This window comes from Panulirus ornatus, chromosome 17 (assembly GCF_036320965.1).
Source record: "Panulirus ornatus isolate Po-2019 chromosome 17, ASM3632096v1, whole genome shotgun sequence".
In the NCBI taxonomy this organism is placed as follows: domain Eukaryota; kingdom Metazoa; phylum Arthropoda; class Malacostraca; order Decapoda; family Palinuridae; genus Panulirus; species Panulirus ornatus.
The window spans coordinates 8916033-8938197 of NC_092240.1; the positions used below are offsets into that span (position 1 = coordinate 8916033).

General features: G+C 40.1%; 1 protein-coding gene across 4 annotated transcripts in view; it reads right to left on the reverse strand.

The window, feature by feature from the left end:
* The window catches only part of LOC139754557 (uncharacterized), a 182140-nt gene that overhangs the window by 3711 nt on the left and 156264 nt on the right, over nt 1-22165 (reverse strand). For 3 of the 4 annotated variants that reach the window (XM_071671909.1, XM_071671910.1, XM_071671908.1), the window contains 7 exons: nt 19862-20025; nt 13813-13958; nt 13510-13622; nt 9489-9737; nt 4925-5064; nt 2786-2879; nt 1900-2037 (listed from right to left, as the gene is read on the reverse strand). In XM_071671909.1, coding sequence (XP_071528010.1) covers nt 1900-2037; nt 2786-2879; nt 4925-5064; nt 9489-9737; nt 13510-13622; nt 13813-13958; nt 19862-20025 — 1044 coding nt within the window. Of the gene's footprint in view, nt 1-1874; nt 2038-2785; nt 2880-4924; nt 5065-9488; nt 9738-13509; nt 13623-13812; nt 13959-19861; nt 20026-22165 lie in introns of all 4 variants that reach the window. The other variant, XM_071671912.1, reaches the window with a different exon arrangement.

Consider the following 22165-nt stretch of genomic DNA (forward strand, 5'->3'; position numbering starts at 1 on the left):
AATAGACTTATGAATTATTCAGTGTTAGTACAAGAGGGATATGGCTAATGAGATGCACAAGAGCAATGAGAGAAGCCAAACCTATAACTGTCACCTGTTTCTGTTAGAAAAAATAGCCAAAAAATATCTAAGCATTCACTTATTTCACCATCTTACAAAATGTATTGCCCATGTTTAAATACCAACACTATATGCCTGAAGTAGGAGGACTGAAGCTTGTCCCTGGAACAAGGTGCAAGGAGGGCATTACAAAGTGGGAAAGAATGATGGCATTATTCTACTGACATAACATTTATGATAAAAGACCTGTGGATAGTAAATGATTGGGATGATGTGACTGCTACTGGTACTAAGATTGAAATGAATGCATAATTTCCAATACAAACACTGAGAGCAACAGATCTGTTTTACTACATTCTAACTAGTCCTATATAGATGGTGACAAAACCAAGTTTCTTGACTAGCATCAAACAGGGGACTTTTACCTACATCTTATACCCTACTTCAAGCAAAAAAGTGACCTACTTCATATTTTCTCTATGCATTAAAGTTTTAGTAAATACCTTCGGCAAAGTCCTTTCCAATAACACCTATTTCACTTACTTTCATTACTTCACAAACCATCAAATTCCCCTATCTTTGCTATAACTCTTGGTTTTCCCAATTACAATTTTGTTAATGCATGTTACAACATCCATATTTCCAGTCTCAAACAGATGCCTTTATCACCAATACTTACAGTGTTATCCATAAATTTCCTTCCATCTTGACCAATCATAGTCCTTGTAATGTTTCTTCTGACATATGCTCTTCTTTTAATATGCAAACTCTTATCCTTTGATATAAAAGTCCCTCCCACTCCAGAACAAAATATTTAAAATTCTTAACTATCCTTTATCCAAACTACTATATTCCCTCAATAGGTCAGGGAAAACTGCATATATCTCTTTCCCATAATAAACATACTCTCCATTTATGTTTGACTGGTGAATATGGTTCTTACTATCTTTCTGATTTTGTAAATACAACTAATCTCTAATTTTTCAACCTGTGATTTCCTTAATATTTTACATTATTGCATAATATTCAATCACAAACAGATTTAATACATTATCATTTACTATGTTTTTTTCTATACATACTCCGAATACATAGAATACAGCCAAAACATGGACATGGAATGAGTTAATGAGTTACAAATGTAGGAATCCAGGTGGCAGAAATGGGCTATTTGAGAAGAGCATGTAGTGTGACTAGATGGAATAAAGAAAGAAATGAAAGGCTATATCAAAGATGTGGTATGGAAGGGAATGAATTGTGGGTGAATTGTGGAGTGGTAGAATGGGTGAAATGTAATACTTTGATGTGGTTTGGGCATGTGGAAAGAATGCAAGATTGGTTGGGAGTTAACAAAGAGTGTAGGATAGTACAATTAAAGGGGTTGGTGTGGGTTGAAAACCACCTGTGACATGGGAAAATAGGGTGGAGAAATACTGGAGGGAGAGAAATAGTGGAAGAATGTGTGGAATGGTGTATGCGAGGGAGGCATGTGAGAACAATGGATAGGTGGAGACTCTTTTGCTGTGGCCACCCCTTGATGGGAGTTCCCAGAGGGAACAGGAGTCAAAGATATAGACAGATAGATAGATATACAAACTCTTATTTATGAACTGGTACTATCAATTAACCTATCCAAAACATCATGTTCTCTTCATGGTCTTACACATGTGCCTGGAAATTTATGCATGCCACCTTTTCCTTTAAAATCAGTTCTCTCTCTCTGATGGTTAATTCTTCCAATAACATGCACAATAAATACTTCCTCAAGCAAATGTCTACAGCTAAATGAATTCCTCCTTCAATCTTCTCTTTACCAAATGTATTGTGAATATATGTTACCACAATGGGAGTCTTCAGGGGTGTCAAGCATTGCTGAACCTGAAGGTTTTTAACGCCAGGCCTTGCTGCAGCATTCAGTAATGCAGAGCAAAGGAAGACTGTGTCACATACACTTGGCTGAATATCCTGGGTTGTAGCCTAAAAATAAAGAAAGAATACTGTGAAATAATATGTAACTGATGATTTCAAAATGTTTACATTCATTTAGTTTACTACAACTTTTGTGTCAATGATTACTACATATTTTTTCACTCGACTTATGATTACCCCAGAACCTCTTTCTAAAGGCTCCTGCACCCAAGAATGTGCTATTTCCAGTGAGAAGGAACTGCTGATTCCTTTTGAGTGACAAGTTCTTTGATGAGACCGTACCTCCGCTGACAGAGCCTTATCAAGGGTGATTTTTCTTTTCTGTGTAATGTTGAGCAGTCCATTAACACCAACTAATACTCACACACATATACATACACATTTTTTTCATACATGCTCATCATTTCCCACATGAGCGAGGTGGCATCAAGAACAGATGACAAAGCCTTAAAGGGAAAATTCCTCATTTGGCTTCTTACTCTGGTCCTTTTTTTTGGAAAGTAACACAAGAGGGGAAGGTTTCCAGCCACCCATTCCTGTCTCTCTTAATTACCTTCTACGATACACTGGGAATACGTTGGGATGTAAGTTTGAATGGAGAAAAATTAGAGGATGTGATATTCTGCACTGTCCTATTTCAGAAAGTTAATATAGGAGGGAAGGATTTCCAACATCCTGCTCATGGCCCTCCTGCCTCACCCTCAGATCTATAATGACTGATATAATAATCATACAGACTAAGAGGAGACAAATGAGCTAAAATAATAGAGGAATAATATGCAAGAAAAGTACATACCAAGAGCTGGTCTATAAAGCTCCTTAAGACTCCAGAAAGTTGAAGAAGTTGATCTGCTCTCAAGAAGAATGAAGGAGGAAGGCATCGACAGATGCTGAAATCATTAAACAGAAAATATTAATTCTATATGCATAAATACAAAAAAATTCTACTTTTTGGGGTTTCATAAAAATAATTCTTCCTTTTGGAGTTTCATTATCTTTTAACAAGATTAATTCACATAAACTAGCATCATTACTGGCAAGGTTAAGTTCATTTCACACTTTTGAATAGCAAAGCATATGGACATCAGAAACAATGGGTAAACACCTAAATGTACATACTGTTTGACTGCTTCCTGTTTTGAAAAGATTCTTCCTAGAATATGCTATAATGACTATAAAATTACAGGTGATTTGAACTATTCAGTAGTTCAGGTAGTACATGTAAGTATATCTACCTACCTTACATAGTGCATGCCAATCTGGGGCTTAAATCTGTTAAACCAATTTTTTGAATTCTCAAGTGCATGTATTAGACATTTCAAATATGCAAAAATCTGGTCCTGAATCAAAGGCATAATCAACCCTAATGCTCCTTGCTATGAATGATTAAACTTATTTAGCACTTACAGTCTAATTTCTTTAATGATACACACACACACACACACACACACACACACACACACACACACACACACACACAAGGATAATGGCTTTAAATCTGCCAACCTAAAAAAGAGAAGAGTGAGGGGTGATCTGATCACAACCCTTAAATTTTCAAAATAGATCAATGATGTGAGCACTGAACAGTTCCTCAAGAGATGTGGGGATACAGCAACCAGAGGACATAACATGAAATTAAGCAAGAAATTTGCTAAAAAGATGCAAAGAATTAAATTTACAGTATAGTATAAGACTGGTGGAGGAATAGAAAGGAATGATGTAGTTAATGCAGACAGCATACATACAAAAAGTCGTATAACAGAAGAGAATGTTTAAGAATGCAAAACTCCCTCCTTGCTCAATACAAACAGGCAATTACACTCACATGCAGGTACTGTACTACAGACTGGTCTTGCTGATAAGTGTGGTTGGTGAGATTCTGGAAAATATAATCAGAAAGCAAAGGGATGACTTTCTATAGAGGATATATTACCTGAGAGACAGCATGGTTTAAGGGAAAGGTCTAGCATGACAAACCTCTCAGATATCTAAGAGATAGTAAGATCTGTCTAAGACAAAAGGGAATGCTGAGTACATTGTTTGTATCTGGACTTCCACAGAGCATTTGATACTGTACCATATGGGGAAGCTGATTAAGAGGCTGGAGTACCTGTCAGATTAAGGAGGAGAGTTTTTTGACAGACAGAAGAGGAGCTGATGCACTATCATCACTAAGTTTTATCTTTACACAGCATCAGGAAATAAAAACATCATATATGATATACCCACTGGAAATAATGATCATGGAATGCTGAGGTTTGATGATGTAGTAACTGAAAAGTAAAAAGAGCAGAGATGAAAGCAAACTCAAGGAACAGCTATAATTGTGGAAACAACACAGAACTTGAGAATTTCTGTGGGAATATAAAGTGGGAAATGGAGTCTGCAGCCATAATACAGATCACTGTTATGAAAGGTTCTGTAAAATTTACAATGTAGGTGTAGAAATATGAGTGTTGTTAGTTACAAACATAGAGGAAAGATTACAAAAGAAATATGTGGTTAATTAAAAGATATCAAAAAGAGCTTAGGAATGTACTCTGAAGGATATGAAGGCAATATAAAAGCCAGCTAGCATCTGAAATGTACAGGAGAGCAAGTAATGAGAAGAGCACAATAAAGAATGAGGAACACAGGTACTCTGAAGAGAATACTATGGATAACACAAAAGATTTTGCAAAATTTTTCCGTAAATTCACCAGGATCAAACTGCAGAAATGTTTATGTACAAATGTTTGGCAAGCTGGCTTCATAGCACTCTCAAGTGCCTTAAGAATTTTATATTGCTTAAAACTCTTCAGGTATAGGCTTTAATTCTAAAGGTGTCCTTCTATTCACATCACAGAAACTATTTTTTTAAGAGTCTGTGAGAGTTTTGATATGATGATCAAGCACAACCAGGAAAAGGGATTTATGCCATTATTTCTATTCATACCTTATGAAGGTTAATACTGAAGTATCAAGAACAATCCCTTCTGTGAAGCGCTTATGCCATTCCTGAAGGAGGCAAATACTGGAGTCTGGGATATGGTGGGCTAATGACTGTATAAGCATCAATATTTCATTTGAGTTTTGCTGAAACAAAAAGCAAAAGTTAGATATACAATAAATGAAGTATGAAATAAAACTGTCTCCTGAACTTTAATCCCTTCTCAATCACTTGGTCATTATAACTGAATGATCCACAAACAGTCTCCAAGCGTATGGGCGATGGGATGTCTCCATCAATTCCTAAACATTTGACATCTTTCACAAATTTGCCTATCATATGCTAACTACTTCTCCTATAATTACAGTCAAACTGATATATGGGGATATTACAATGCCATTTGATTATGTACTTGTCCATTAGTCCATGAAAATTCTTTTCTAGCAAACTAGCATTTCCTTAAGTTATCAATTTCCTGTAAATCCAATTCCTTAAGACATAAATGTGCCACTTTTGGAATTAGACAGTGACTGGAAAAAAGGCTAGTGTAAGGAGATAACACAGGGACTGGGTGAAGAATGACAAAAGGTAAGGTGCTGAGGCTGGAATGATGTCGTGTACAGGGGTCAATGTGCTGTTAATGAACTGAACCAAGGCATGTTGAATAGCCAGGGGAAGCCATTGAAAGGTCTATAGGGCTTGGTCGTGGACAGGGGAGTGTGGTTTTTGTGCACTGCATATAAAAGCTAAAGACTGCGTGTGAGCAAATGAAGTCTTTCTTCGTTTGTTCCTGGCGCTACCTTGCTAAAATGGGAAATGGTAAAAAAGCAAGAAAAAACATTCTTTTCAGGACAAAAATGATGTACAGGTGCTATGGAGCAGCTAGGTAGAATAAATTTTGGCGAACGATATGGAAGTAACATCTTGATTTTCAAGTAGCTGCTTTCTGACTGACTACTCCACTGTTTACTGTGCCCAGGATTTTCTAATGCCCCAGGCTGTACAAGGAACAATCGCAGTCAAATGACAGAGGCATCCTGTACTGTATGTGGTACACCAGAAGTAAAGGGGGTAAGGCTAGAGTGGTAGCTGAGTAGTAGCATCATTGTTAATGTTAAAGCCAAAAAAAACCCCAGACATTTCAGAAATGTATTCCCTGGGGATAGGGGAGAAAGAATACTTCCCACGTATTCCCTGCATGTCGTAGAAGGCGACTAAAAGGGAAGGGAGCGGGGGGCTGGAAATCCTCCCCTCTCTTTTTTTTTTTTTCCAAAAGAAGGAACAGAGAAGAGGGCCAGGTGAGGATATTCCCTCGAAGGCCCAGTCCTCTGTTCTTAACGCTACCTCGCTATCGTGGGAAATGGTGAATAGTATGAAGAAAAAAAAAAAAATAAAAATTTCAGAAATGTATTTAGAGCACAATATACACTTCTAAATAAGGGATGACTTTCAGACATCATCACTGCTGTGTGGCAATGCTTATCAACTTTAAATGAAAAATGCTTCTGTGTTCAATTGTCTGAATCCTAAAACTTTAAAAGATCTCAGTTAGAATGCCAAACCAATTCACTGGTGACCTAAGAAGATAACTGCAACACTTTAACATTAGTTTATAAACTGCTTTTGATGAGGGTCAAAAACTGCTTTCAAGAGAGGTCTCTGATGACCCTCTGACACTCTTTCTTCATGCCAACTCATGCTCCATACTCACCCTATATCATCATTTGTTAGTGTCAACAACTGGTAGCCTGTATTAGTGACATTCATATAATTCATATTGCATAATCATTTTTTTTTTTTTTGCTTTGTCGCTGTCTCCCGCGTTTGCGAGGTAGCGCAAGGAAACAGACGAAAGAAATGGCCCAACCCACCCCCATACACATGTATATACATACGTCCACACACGCAAATATACCTACCTACACAGCTTTCCATGGTTTACCCCAGACGCTTCACATGCCCTGATTCAATCCACTGACAGCACGTCAACCCCGGTATACCACATCGCTCCAATTCACTCTATTCCTTGCCCTCCTTTCACCCTCCTGCATGTTCAGGCCCCGATCACACAAAATCTTTTTCACTCCATCTTTCCACCTCCAATTTGGTCTCCCTCTTCTCCTCGTTCCCTCCACCTCCGACACATATATCCTCTTGGTCAATCTTTCCTCACTCATTCTCTCCATGTGCCCAAACCATTTCAAAACACCCTCTTCTGCTCTCTCAACCACGCTCTTTTTATTTCCACACATCTCTCTTACCCTTACGTTACTTACTCGATCAAACCACCTCACACCACACATTGTCCTCAAACATCTCATTTCCAGCACATCCATCCTCCTGCGCACCACTCTATCCATAGCCCACGCCTCGCAACCATACAACATTGTTGGAACCACTATTCCTTCAAACATACCCATTTTTGCTTTCTGAGATAATGCTCTTGACTTCCACACATTCTTCAAGGCTCCCAGAATTTTCGCCCCCTCCCCCACCCTATGATCCACTTCCGCTTCCATGGTTCCATCCGCTGCCAGATCCACTCCCAGATATCTAAAACACTTCACTTCCTCCAGTTTTTCTCCATTCAAACTCACCTCCCAATTGACTTGACCCTCAACCCTACTGTACCTAATAACCTTGCTCTTATTCACATTTACTCTTAACTTTCTTCTTTCACACACTTTACCAAACTCAGTCACCAGCTTCTGCAGTTTCTCACATGAATCAGCCACCAGCGCTGTATCATCAGCGAACAACAACTGACTCACTTCCCAAGCTCTCTCATCCCCAACAGACTTCATACTTGCCCCTCTTTCCAAAACTCTTGCAATTACCTCCCTAACAACCCCATCCATAAACAAATCAAACAACCATGGAGACATCACACACCCCTGCCGCAAACCTACATTCACTGAGAACCAATCACTTTCCTCTCTTCCTACACGTACACATGCCTTACATCCTCGATAAAAACTTTTCACTGCTTCTAACAACTTGCCTCCCACACCATATATTCTTAATACCTTCCAGAGAGCATCTCTATCAACTCTATCATATGCCTTCTCCAGATCCATAAATGCTACATACAAATCCATTTGCTTTTCTAAGTATTTCTCACATACATTCTTCAAAGCAAACACCTGATCCACACATCCTCTACCACTTCTGAAACCACACTGCTCTTCCCCAATCTGATGCTCTGTACATGCCTTCACCCTCTCAATCAATACCCTCCCATATAATTTACCAGGAATACTCAACAAACTTATACCTCTGTAATTTGAGCACTCACTCTTATCCCCTTTGCCTTTGTACAATGGCACTATGCACGCATTCCGCCAATCCTCAGGCACCTCACCATGAGTCATACATACATTAAATAACCTTACCAACCAGTCAACAATACAGTCACCCCCTTTTTTAATAAATTCCACTGCAATACCATCCAAACCTGCTGCCTTGCCGGCTTTCATCTTCCGCAAAGCTTTTACTACCTCTTCTCTGTTTACCAAATCATTTTCCCTAACCCTCTCACTTTGCACACCACCTCGACCAAAACACCCTATATCTGCCACTCTATCATCAAACACATTCAACAAACCTTCAAAATACTCACTCCATCTCCTTCTCACATCACCACTACTTGTTATCACCTCCCCATTTGCGCCCTTCACTGAAGTTCCCATTTGCTCCCTTGTCTTACGCACTTTATTTACCTCCTTCCAGAACATCTTTTTATTCTCCCTAAAATTTAATGATACTCTCTCACCCCAACTCTCATTTGCCCTTTTTTCACCTCTTGCACCTTTCTCTTGACCTCCTGTCTCTTTCTTTTATACATCTCCCACTCAATTGCATTTTTTCCCTGCAAAAATCGTCCAAATGCCTCTCTCTTCTCTTTCACTAATACTCTTACTTCTTCATCCCACCACTCACTACCCTTTCTAATCAACCCATCTCCCACTCTTCTCATGCCACAAGCATCTTTTGTGCAATCCATCACTGATTCCCTAAATACATCCCATTCCTCCCCCACTTCCCTTACTTCCATTGTTCTCACCTTTTTCCATTCTGTACTCAGTCTCTCCTGGTACTTCCTCACACAAGTCTCCTTAGCAAGCTCACTTACTCTCACCACCCTCTTCACCCCAACATTCACTCTTCTTTTCTGAAAACCCATACAAATCTTCACCTTAGCCTCCACAAGATAATAATCAGACATCCCTCCAGTTGCACCTCTCAGCACATTTACATCCAAAAGTCTCTCTTTCGCGCGCCTGTCAATTAACACGTAATCCAATAACGCTCTCTGGCCATCTCTCCTACTTGCATAATCATACAGCACTTAATTTTCTATCTGTGCCTGGCATGCTACTGAGTGAGAATACTGAGTATGGGAGAAGGAGTCTAGAACATAACTCTACATTTACTGTGTGAAATAACAGTTTTAGGTGCTATTCTCTTCAGAAACATCCCACTTAAAGAAAATAAAAGGTGTGCTTGTACATTCTTATCAAAATTAAATTTCTTTTTACACAATACTGTAGTATCCATAAAACTATCTTACCTGATTCAAACCGATTTCCAAAAGGGCAAAGACTATTTGTACCAATATGTTACTAAGAGACACACAAACATTTGTGGTAGAACTGCTATTTCTGGCAGTGACCATCTCTTGCTGGCAATCAGATGCCACAGTAGCAGGAGATACAAAATCTTGGAGAACTCTGCATTTGAGATAAGTCTGTCGCACATCTATTGGGGTGTTATTCCATGTGGCTTTCAGCTCAAAGATGACCCACTTCTCAAGAGAGACCTGGAAAAACAATCAATAAAAATCTATTTCAGAAATATATCTTTATTCCTGTGGATAAGGATAAATTATCATTACTTATGTATCTTTAGCATGTCTTAGGAAGCAACAAATTGGAATGGAGTGCACAAAACTCTCTCTCTCTTGTATTGTCACTATCTCAAAGCAGAAGCAGAAGGAACAAAGTAAAGATTTTTCTTCAAAGACACAGTTCAAGGCACTAACATTACAGATGAGCAACACAACATGCTTCTGTAAATGTAACTATTTCCTTATATACTTGTTCACTGTTTCCAACCTTAGAGAGGTAATGACAGGAAATAATAAACAATGGCCTCATGTTTTCAGCCATACCCTCCCTAACCACCACCATGCCCTTCTTCCCTGGCCACGACACCCTCCCTGGCCACCATACCCTCCCTCACTAACACCACCAATCCCTCGCTCCCTGACAACCACATTCTCCCTTCTTGACCACTATATCCTCCTTAGCCAGTGACACACCCTTCTTCCCTAGTCATCACACCCTCCTCTACCATCACTACTCCCTTTCTTCCAAGCTACCATGCCCTCCCTCCCTGGTCATATACTTTCATTCACCATCACCACTCCCTCCCATATCAGATATCATGCCCTTCCTTGCCATCACCACTTCATCTCTCCCTGGCCATCACACTATGAATGATGAAATAGCAGTTTAATGGTGTACCCACTTACCCCCCCCCCCAACATTTTTCTTCTTTATACCTCCCATACTGCTGGTACAACCTCACCCTCTCAGCAGAAAATAATTTTTCCCAAAAATGTAACACCCTAGGAAATGGATGAATTACTGGTAACTGTGCATGGGAGTTAGTTATTGTGCACCTGACAACTTTCTTAATGTACCTAAAGTCTGGGAACAGAAAATACTGCCTTTTTATAGTATGGACATACTGAAAATTTACCAGATGTGTGGTGATGAGGGCATGAGGTAGAGGTGGAGTGGACTGAGTGGAGTGAAGTTTACTGGGAGTAAGGAGGAGGGGCACTTGGCTTGTCTGCACCACTCCCTGAATTAACTGATTCAGCATTTATTTCAACTTGAGGGGGAGGTTTCCTTATGCCTTTTGAAAAAGCTGTTCAATGCCAGCTATGAGGCATGCCTCTTTCTGTCTATATATTTCCATGTAGCCATGCAAAAGATCTGTAAGCCCTCTAGGTTGGGATCCACATCTTTAAAGAGGGCCACCACCTTGTTTAAATGACCAAATACTTCTAACACCTTGGTTGTAAAATGAAGTGTGGTAAAGGATGTTACTGCCCTTTTCTCTTGGAGCTTTTATGCTTCCAGCTGCATTAGCTCCTCTGGTCAAGTCCTCAAAACATGACTACAGCAACACAGCCACTTCAACATCTTGAAAGTCATAATTGTTGGCAAAATAATTGTCTGCTAGATCTGGGCCAACAATTTCGCCAGCTCAAAAACAAGAGACCTGGTACACACTCAGCCATAACATACCTTACCCAAAACAGTGTTCATTGTTGTGGGTGTGATGTCCTCCCATGACAGAGTTATGTTCTCTCCAGCATTCACAATGTTATAATTCTTTAATCACTCCTTAACTAAAGACTTATCCATCTCATCTATAGCTTTGACGAGTTGACGCAATGTCCTCCTCATACAATATGCTTTGAAAGTGGCAATCATGCCCTGATCTACAGGATGAAGTGAGAAGGTGGCATTTTTAGGGAGCAACCTTAACATTTGGACTCACCTCAGTCAGATGTTTTTGAACATCTGCCATAAGAATAAGAAAATCTTTAGTGGCTAAATCTTTATTGGCACAGTAGCACTCTTGGTGACCCAATCCTTCTGGTTAAAATGACAGATCACAGGTAATGCCAACTTTACACAGCCTTTGATGGTGCTAGGATTTTATGAACGAAACACAAGCAAAGAGCTTAATCTTAAAACATCCCTTGGCATTTCCTTCCAGTAAAAGCATCAACTGATCTATAGCTGCCTTGAATCTTGAAGCACTTTACTTCCTGGCTGATGAACATTCTGGGTGGCATCATTTTCCAGAATAACCCAGTCATATCTCTAGTAGACTTGCTGAGGTGTGGAGGAACCTACTTTCTCAATAATCTTTATACACTCCAGCTAACACTGCATTACCTCAGTATCTTACAGCCTCCCCACTCTTAAGTTATGAAAATCACAAACTTTTGGAATCTCGCAAACCACCCCTAACTTGCATCAAAAGTTTCCTCCTGAATAGTTTCACCTATTTATTTTTAAGTCATTATACAGTACAATGACTGCTTTTTCCTGGATAATCAGTGTGGTCCTAGGCATGATTCTCTGATTCCAAGTCCAAAGGGTAAGGAAGTTTTCAATTTTCTCCATCACACTGCCCCTTTTCTTACACATTAGCTAAACAGTTAATGAAGTGGAAGAAAAAGCACAAAATCTTATTCTATCCTTACTTTTACTAGTAGTGGCTAGAGGTGAGTGAGTAAGACCCAAGGAATTAGCTATAGGCACGAGTTTCTTTGAAAATCCTTGTGGAATACTGAAAGGGTAACTCTTACTATGGAAGCAGTAAAATAATGGGGAAGCATGTAACACTACTGTACACGAACCATAGCAAGCATCACAAGTCTTTCTATTTACAAGGTGACCGCCAGCTGGTGGGATAAAAAATGAAACATAATTTGCTAGTTGGTAAGGTGAAAATCAAAAAGTTTATTGCCAAGTCATTAAACAATGCATGATAAATACAAATATACCTTAAATTTTCTTGAAATATTTATATTTTTGAGAAAAATATTCTTATACACTTATCCCTGGGGATAGGGGAGAAAGAATACTTCCCACGTATTCCCTGCGTGTCGTAGAAGGCGACTAAAAGGGGAGGGAGCGGGGGGCTGGAAATCCTCCCTTCTCAATTTTTTTTTAATTTTCCAAAAGAAGGAACAGAGAAGGGGGCCAGGTGAGGATATTCCCTCAATGGCCCAGTTCTCTGTTCTTAACGCTACCTCGCTAACGCGGGAAATGGCGAATAGTTTGAAAAAAAAAAAAAAAGAAAAAAATTCTTATACACTAGAAATATGGGGGAAACTTTCCTAATTTTCAAATCTTCCACAGGTGCAGGTGCTTACATGTTGCAATTTGAGCATGTATCCTATTTCTTAACTGCTTCAAGTGTGAAATGCTGCAAATCAGGGGATAATGGTAAAGATATATATCATTTACACATGATTCATATTCCTAACAAGACCATGTCTCTTTCTCTGAATGTTAACCAGCTCTATTTTGCTATTTTATTCTGTCACACTGAAGATACCTACCTGGACCTAAAGATGGTTATTGAAAGCTGCATGTTCTAGACTATCTACATCAAAGTCCACAAGCACTAAGGTCAAGCAAAACAATATGTAAAGAGGAGGGTCCCTGGTACTATCCCCATTTTAGTTGCATTCTAACACATGCAGTAGATATCTAATACAGGAAATGGCAAACAAATATAAAAAAAAATATGTTAGGAGAGGAAAACAAATATAAAAAAATATGTTGAAAAAAGGAAAACAAATAAAAAAAATATGTTGGGAAAGGAAGACACGCAAGGTATGAGTGGGATCAATTATAGTGCATGATTTGACATTATAAAACAATGCATGCATATGTGTATCATATATAAAAAAAAAAGATCCATCACTAATGAGCATGAAAGATGATATAATAGCTTCCTGTAGCTGACTCTTATATATAAAAGAAATGTGGACATACCTTATGCTTTTCACCATATTTACAGATATGAGTGAAGTAAAGTCTTGAATACTCTGGTACATTACAGCCATCAAGGTATGAATACACATCAGCTACTGTAACTTCCTTCTCACCTGAAGCCAATAGAAACAGTTTATGATATCACAATTGAGAGCCTGAACATTGATTATAAAATTACACCAGCAGCAAGAGAATCCACTATTTTTTTTTCCAGATCAATATTTTCATGGGCTTATACAACCAAACACTCTAAGGGTAATGTAAGACATGCATTACTAATTATAAAACCAAACTCTGAGTCACTTTGATGGCTGCAGATAAGAGGAAGTCGTGGGGCTAGACAACAGTACATATCTAGGAGCTGAGTTGGGAGAGAGTGCAGTGAAGGCTCTCCAGTAGCTGCATCATCCTCACTCAGTATGTACCACTTCAGCCAGGCATTCAGGATACTGCAAAACCAAAGTAAAAGACAAAAAATAATGCTGGTATAATAAATCTATGGATTACTGTGGTGTAGTGGTTAGCATTCCTAAACCAGCTACTCATCCATCCCTAAAGGATGGCTAATAAAATGGGTATCTGGTTCAGGTTAAGGTACACACAAACAAATTGGAGATGGAAGGATGGAGTGAAAAAGATTTTGAGTGATTGGGGCCTGAACATACAGGAGCGTGAAAGGTGTGCGAGGAATTAGGGTGTATTGGACTGATGTGGTATACTGGAGTGGATGTGCTGTCAATGGATTGAACCAGGGCATGTGAAGTGTCTGGGGTAAACCATGGAAAGGTGTGTGGGGCATGGGTGTGGGAAGGGAGCTGTGGTTCTGATGCATTACACATGACAGCTAGACTTGAGTATGAATGAATGTGTCCTTTTTTGTCTTTTCCTGGAACTACCTCGCTGGAGGGGGGGGAATGTCTGTGTATGTATATGTAGGTATACAGTGAAATGTATATGTATGTATATGTGCTTGTATGGACATTTATGTACATAAATGTGTGTGTGGGTGGGTTGGGCCTTTTCCTTGTCTGTTTCCTCACACTACCTCACTGATGTGGGAGATGGCAATTAAGTATAATAAATAAAATAAAAAATATTTTTTTGTTATACTTAACCGCTGTGTCCTGCGTCAGCAAGGTAGTGCCAGGAAGCAGATGAAGAATTGCCCATCCACTCGTATACATACACACACATATATATATGTATAAAAGAAAGAGGCAAGAGGTCAAGAGAAAGGTGCAAGAGGTGAAAAAGAGGGCAAATGAGAGTTGGGGTGAGAGAGTATCATTAAATTTTAGGGAGAATAAAAAGATGTTTTGGAAGGAGATAAATAAAGTGCATAAGAAGGGGGCAAATGGGGAGGTAATAACAAGTAGAGGTGAAGTGAGTATTCTGAAGGTTTGTTGAATGTGTTTGATGATAGAGTGGCAGATATAGGGTGTTATGGTCGAGGTGGTGTGCAAAGTGAGAGGGTCAGAGAGAATGATTTGGTAAACAGAGAAGAGTTAGCGAAAGCTTTGCGGAAGATGAAAGCTGGCAAGGTGGCAGGTTTGGATGGTAGTGCTGTGGAATTCATTAAAAAAGGGGGTGACTGCATTGTTGACTAGTTGGTGAGAATATTTAATATATGTATGGTTCATGGTGAAGACCCTGAGAATTGGTGGAATGCATGCATAGTGCCACTGTACAAAGGCAAATGGGATAAAGGTGAGTGTTCAGATTACAGAGACATAAGTTTGTTGAGTATTCCTGGGAAATCATATGGGAGGGTATTGATTGAGAGGGTAAAGACATGTACATAGCATCAGACTGGGGAAGGGCAGTGTGGTTTCAGAAGTGGTAGAGGATGTGTGGATCAGGTGTTTGCTTTGATGAATGTATTTGAGAAATATTTAGAAAAACATGGATTTGTATGTAGCATTTATGAATCTGGAGAAGGTATATGATAGAGTCGATAGAGATGCTCTGTGGAAGGTATTAAGAGTATATGGTGTGGGAGGTAAGTTGCTAGAAGCAGTGAAAAGATTCTATCGAGGATGTAGGGCATGTGTATGAGTAAGAGAGGAAAGTGATTGGTTCCCAGTGAATGTCGGTTTGCAGCAAGGATGCGTGATGTCTCCATGGTTGTTTAATTTGTTTACAGATGGGGTTGTTAGGGAGGTGAATGCAAGAGTTTTGGAAAGAGGGGCAAGTATGCAGTCTGTTGGAGATGGGAGGGCTTGGGAAGTGAGTCAGTTGTTGCTTGCTGATGATGCAGCACTGGTGGCTGATTCGGGTAGAAAGCTGAGAGTAAATGTGAATAAGAGCAAGATTATTAGGTTCAGTAGGGGTGAGGGACAAATAAATTGGGAGGTGAGTTTGAATGGAGGAAAACTGGAGGACGTGAAGTGTTTTAGATATCAGGGAGTGGATTTCGCAGCGGATGGAACTATGGAAGTGGAATTGAGTCACAGGGTGAGGGAGGGGTTGAAAGTTTTGGGAGCGTTGAAGAATGTGTGGAAGGTGAGAATGTTATCTCAGAGAGCAAAAATGGGTATGTTGGGAATAGTGGTTCCAACAATGTTATATGGTTGTGAGGCATGGGCTATAGATAGGGTTGAGCGGAGGAGGGTAGATGTGTTGGAAATGAGATGTTTGAGGACACTATGTGGTGTGAGGTGGTTTGATCGAGTAAGTAATGAAAGGGTAAGAGAGATGTGTGGTAATAAAAAGAGTGTGGTTGAGAGAGCAGAAGAGGGTGTATTGCAGTGGCTTGGTCCCATGGAGCGAATGAGTGAGGAAATATTGACAAAGAGGATATATGTGTCAGAAGTGGAGGGAACAAGGAGAAGTGGGAGACCAAATTGGAGGTGGAAAGATGGAGTGATAAAGATTTTGAGCAATCGGGGCCAGAACATACAGGAGGGTGAAAGGTGTGCAAGGAATAGAGTTAATTGGAACGATGTGGTATACCAGGATCGATGTGCTGTCAATGGATGGAACCAGGGCATGTGAAGCGTCTGAGGTAAACCATGGAAAGTTTTGTGGGGCCTGAATATGGAAAGGGAGCTGTGGTTTCGGTGCATTACACATGACAGCTAGAGACTGAGTGTGAACGAGCGTGGCCTTTTGTCCTTTCCTACCGCTACTTCGCGGGGGGGATGCTATTTCATGTGTGGTGAGGTGGCGACAGGAAAGAATAAAGTCAGCAAGTATGAATTATGTGCATGAGTATATATGTATATGTCTGTGTATGTGTATACATATGTATACACTGAAATGTATAGGTATGCATATGCGCGTGTGGACGTGTATGTATATGTATATACATGTGCATGTGGGTGGGTTGGGCCATTCTTTCATCTGTTTTCTTGCGCTAACTCGCTAACACGGGAGACAGCGACAAGGTATAACATACAAATAAAATGAATAAGTTTGAATGGAGAAAAACTGGAGGAAGTGAAGTGTTTTAGATATCTAGGAGTGGATTTGGCAGCGGATGGAACCATGGAAGCGGAAGTGAGTCACAGGGTGGGGGAGGGGGCGAAGGTTCTGGGAGGGTTGTAGAATGTGTGGAAGGCGAAAAAATTATCTCAAAAAGCAAAAATGGGTATGGTTGAAGGAATAGTGGTTCCGACAATGTTATATGGTTGTGAGGCATGGGCAATAGACAGGGTTGTGTGGAGGAGGGTGGTTGTGTTGGAAATGAGATGTCTGAGGACAATATGTGGTGTGAGGCGGTTTGATCGAGTAAGTAATGAAAGGGTAAGAGAGATGTAAGGAAATAAAAAGAGAGTGGTTGAGAGAGCAGAAGAGGGTGTTTTGAAATGGTTTGGTCACATGGAGAGAATGAGTGAGGACAGATTGACAAAGAGGATGTAAGTGTCAGAGGTGGAGGGAACGAGGAGAAGTGGGAGACCAAATTGGAGGTGGAAAGATGGAGTGAAAAAGATTTTGAGCGATCGCAGCCTGAACATACAGGGGGGTGAAAGGTATGCAAGGAATAGAGTGAATTGGAATGATGTGGTATACCGGGGTCAACATGCTGTCAATGGATTGGACCAGGGCATTTGAAGCATCTGGGGTAAACCATGGAAAATTTTGTGGGGCCTGGATGTGGAAAGGGAGCTGTGGTTTCGGTGCATTACATATGACAGCTAGAGTCTGAGTGAGGACGAATGTGACCTTTGTTGTCCTTTCCTAGTGCTACTTCACGTGCATGCGGGGGGATGGGGGTGTCATTTCATGTGTGGAGGGGTGGCAGTGGGAATGGATGAAGGCAGCATGTATGAATATGTACATGTGTATATATGTATATGTGTGTGCATATATATGTATGTATACGTTGAAATGTATAAGTACGTATATGTGCGTGTGTGGGCATTTATGTATATACATGTGTATGTGGGTGGGTTGGGCCATTCTTTCGTCTGTTTCCTTGCGCTACCTCGCTAATGAGGAAGACAGCGACAAATTATAATAAAGAAATAAATAGAATGAATAAAAAAACACCCATGCACACACACATACATATCAGCATATACATACACATACACAAACATATTTTTTTTTTTTTTTTTTTTTTTTTTTTTTATACTTTGTCAGCGTCGCCTCGCCTCGCCGCAGTGTATCGAGACAGACTTCCCCAGAACTTTTTAAAGGGGAAGTAAATGTTTATAGTTGTGTTACTGGAGTGATAGTTTTCATGCATGGTGTTTTGACAAGAAAATAGTGAAGTTGGAGAAAAATGTAGCTTAGACATTGAAGCTTATTGATACAGTGGTGAAATTGATGAGAACTGCTATTGACGTTTGTGTGAATAAATTGTACATTTCCTTTTCCATAGCCAGAGGTTGAACCATTATGTGACGTTCATTTTTTCATTCATTTCAAGCTAAAAGTTTGTTTTCTAAATTGTTTCTTACATTTTTCATATGTATATATATGTATGTGTGTGTGTGTGTGTGTGTATATATATATGTATATTATCCCTGGGGATAGGGGTGAAAGAATACTTCCCACGTATTCCTCGCGTGTCGTAGAAAGCGACTAGAGGGGACGGGAGCGGGGGGCCGGAAATCCTCCCCTCCTTGTATTAACTTTCTAAAATGGGAAACACAAACATATACATATATACTTTCTTTCATACTATTCGCCATTTCCCGCGTTAGCAAGGTAGCGTTAAGAACAGAGGACTGGGCCTCTGAGGAATATCCTCACCTGGCCTCGTTCTCTGTTCCTTCCCTAAATGCTGCCAATTCTTTGCTCACTTCTCTAGTTTTGTTTACTCTCACTTTTTGTGATGCTTCACCCAATCCCTCCTAGTATCTCTTCACACATGCATGCTTTCCAACTTTATTTGCTTTCACCAACCTCTTCCTATCATATATCATCACGATTTTTCCTGAAGACTTTACAAACTTTCACCCTTGCCTTCATAAAAAAAGTAATCAGACATCCCACCACCACATTTAAATAAAAAATTCTCTCTCTGGCATGACTACCAATTATAACATAATCTAAAACTGTAATGCCCTCCAAGCACCTATAATTATCTATCTATACTTGTATATCATCCCTGGGGATAGGGGAGAAAGAATACTTCCCACGTATTCCCTGTAAGTCTTAGAAGGCGACTAAAGGGGGAGGGAGCGAGGGGCTGGAAATCCTCCCCTCCCATTTTTACTTTTCCAAAAAAAGCAACAGAGAAGGGAGCCAAATGAGGATATTCCCTCTACGGCTCACTCCTCTGTTCTTGACACTACCTTGCTAATGCGGGAAATGGTGGATATGTATGAAAAAAATATATATATGTTCCTCTTTTTAAACTATGTATTCTCAATCATCAGTTAATTTTCAGCACACAACTCCACAAGCTGTTCAACATTTTCATTTACAACGGATATCCTTGGATAAACCCTCAACTGTCACATGTGAGCAAATGAGTCTATTCCTACGTCTTACTTCAATATTCAGAAAACAGTGTAAAAGCAATAAAAAAATATGGTGATAATAATAATTACACATGGGATAGGGCATAAAAATACTAGCCATGCATTTCTTGCATGTCAAAGATGTCAACTAAGATGGGTAGGAATGGAGTTGGGGGTAGGGTCACTTGAATATCCTCCCCTTCTGAATAATCACTTTACAAGAGGACAAAGAGAGAAGCCATCTCAGGGTTTTTTCTCTTAGGCTCAGTCATCTGTTCTAGATGCTTCCTTGCCAAGGCAACAAATGAAGAAGTATCAGAGAAAAATTTATAATCATACAAAGTTTTTCATATATCATTATCCTCATACTAATAATAAAAGAAATCATAAAAACGTTCAAAAAAGGAAAAATTGCTACATGATTTCTAACTAATACCCACCTACAAGCAAAGACAAATGCTTGCTGAGAACTTAGCCCCAATTTATTCAGGAAGTACTGAGTGAAAGGTAGAGCTTTCTGATTCGGTGTAGATCCTTCAGTAACAGGAAGAAAAAGACCTTCAATCCTCCAGATTTCAGAGAGTATAATTCCACATTTCTTAATCTGAAACATAAAATCTATGAAGTATATAAGCCTGTAGGAATTTAGCTAGGGAACCTAGTTCTTCAATTAATTTCTGCAAAGTGTGAACGAATGTGGCCTTTTTTGTCTGTTTTCCTGGTGCTAATTTGCTGAAGCGGAGGTTTGCGATACTGTTTTCTGTGGGGAGAGGTAGCAACGGGAATGAATGAAGGCAAGCAAGTATGAATATGTACATGTGTATATATGTATATTTCTATGTATGTGTATAAATATGCATGTTTTTTTTTTTTAGCTTTGTCGCTGTCTCCCGCGTTTGCGAGGTAGCGCAAGGAAACAGACGAAAGAAATGGCCCAACCCACCCCCATACACATGTATATACATACGTCCACACACGCAAATATACATACCTACACAGCTTTCCATGGTTTACCCCAGACGCTTCACATGCCCTGATTTAATCCACTGACAGCACGTCAACCCCGGTATACCACATTGCTCCAATTCACTCTATTCCTTGCCCTCCTTTCACCCTCCTGCATGTTCAGGCCCCAATCACACAAAATCTTTTTCACTCCATCTTTCCACCTCCAATTTGGTCTCCCTCTTCTCCTCGTTCCCTCCACCTCCGACACATATATCCTCTTGGTCAATCTTTCCTCATTCATTCTCTCCATGTGCCCAAACCATTTCAAAACACCCTCTTCTGCTCTCTCAACCATGCTCTTTTTATTTCCACACATCTCTCTTACCCTTACGTTACTTACTCGATCAAACCACCTCACACCACACATTGTCCTCAAACATCTCATTTCCAGCACATCCATCCTCCTGCGCACAACTCTATCCATAGCCCACGCCTCGCAACCATACAACATTGTTGGAACCACTATTCTTTCAAACATACCCATTTTTGCTTTCCGAGATAATGTTCTCGACTTCCACACATTCTTCAAGGCACCCAGGATTTTCGCCCCCTCCCCCACCCTATGATCCACTTCCGCTTCCATGGTTCCATCCGCTGCCAGATCCACTCCCAGATATCTAAAACACTTTACTTCCTCCAGTTTTTCTCCATTCAAACTTACCTTTACCAAACTTACCTTACCTTTACCAAACTCAGTCACCAGCTTCTGCAGTTTCTCACATGAATCAGCCACCAGCGCTGTATCATCAGCGAACAACAACTGACTCACTTCCCAAGCTCTCTCATCCACAACAGACTTCATACTTGCCCCTCTTTCCAAAACTCTTGCATTTACCTCCCTAACAACCCCATCCATAAACAAATTAAACAACCATGGAGACATCACACACCCCTGCCGCAAACCTACATTCACAGAGAACCAATCACTTTCCTCTCTTCCTACACGTACACATGCCTTACATCCTCGATAAAAACTTTTCACTGCTTCTAACAACTTGCCTCCCACACCATATATTCTTAATACCTTCCACAGAGCATCTCTATCAACTCTATCATATGCCTTCTCCAGATCCATAAATGCTACATACAAATCCATTTGCTTTTCTAAGTATTTCTCACATACATTCTTCAAAGCAAACACCTGATCCACACATCCTCTACCACTTCTGAAACCACAGTGCTCTTCCCCAATCTGATGCTCTGTACATGCCTTCACCCTCTCAATCAATACCCTCCCATATAATTTACCAGGAATACTCAACAAACTTTTTTTTTTTTCCATACTATTCGCCATTTCCCGCGATAGCGAGGTAGCGTTAAGAACAGAGGACTGGGCCTTTGAGGGAGTATCCTCACCTGGCCCCCTTCTCTGTTCCTTCTTTTGGAAAATTAAAAAAAAACGAGAGGGGAGGATTTCCAGCCCCCCGCTCCCTTCCCTTTTAGTCGCCTTCTACGACACGCAGGGAATACGTGGGAAGTATTCTTTCTCCCCTATCCCCAGGGATATAAACAAACTTATACCTCTGTAATTTGAGCACTCACTCTTATCCCCTTTGCCTTTGTACAATGGCACTATGCACGCATTCCGCCAATCCTCAGGGACCTCACCATGAGTCATACATACATTAAATAACCTTACCAACCAGTCAACCACTTTTTAATAAATTCCACTGCAATACCATCCAAACCTGCTGCCTTGCCGGCTTTCATCTTCCGCAAAGCTTTTACTACCTCTT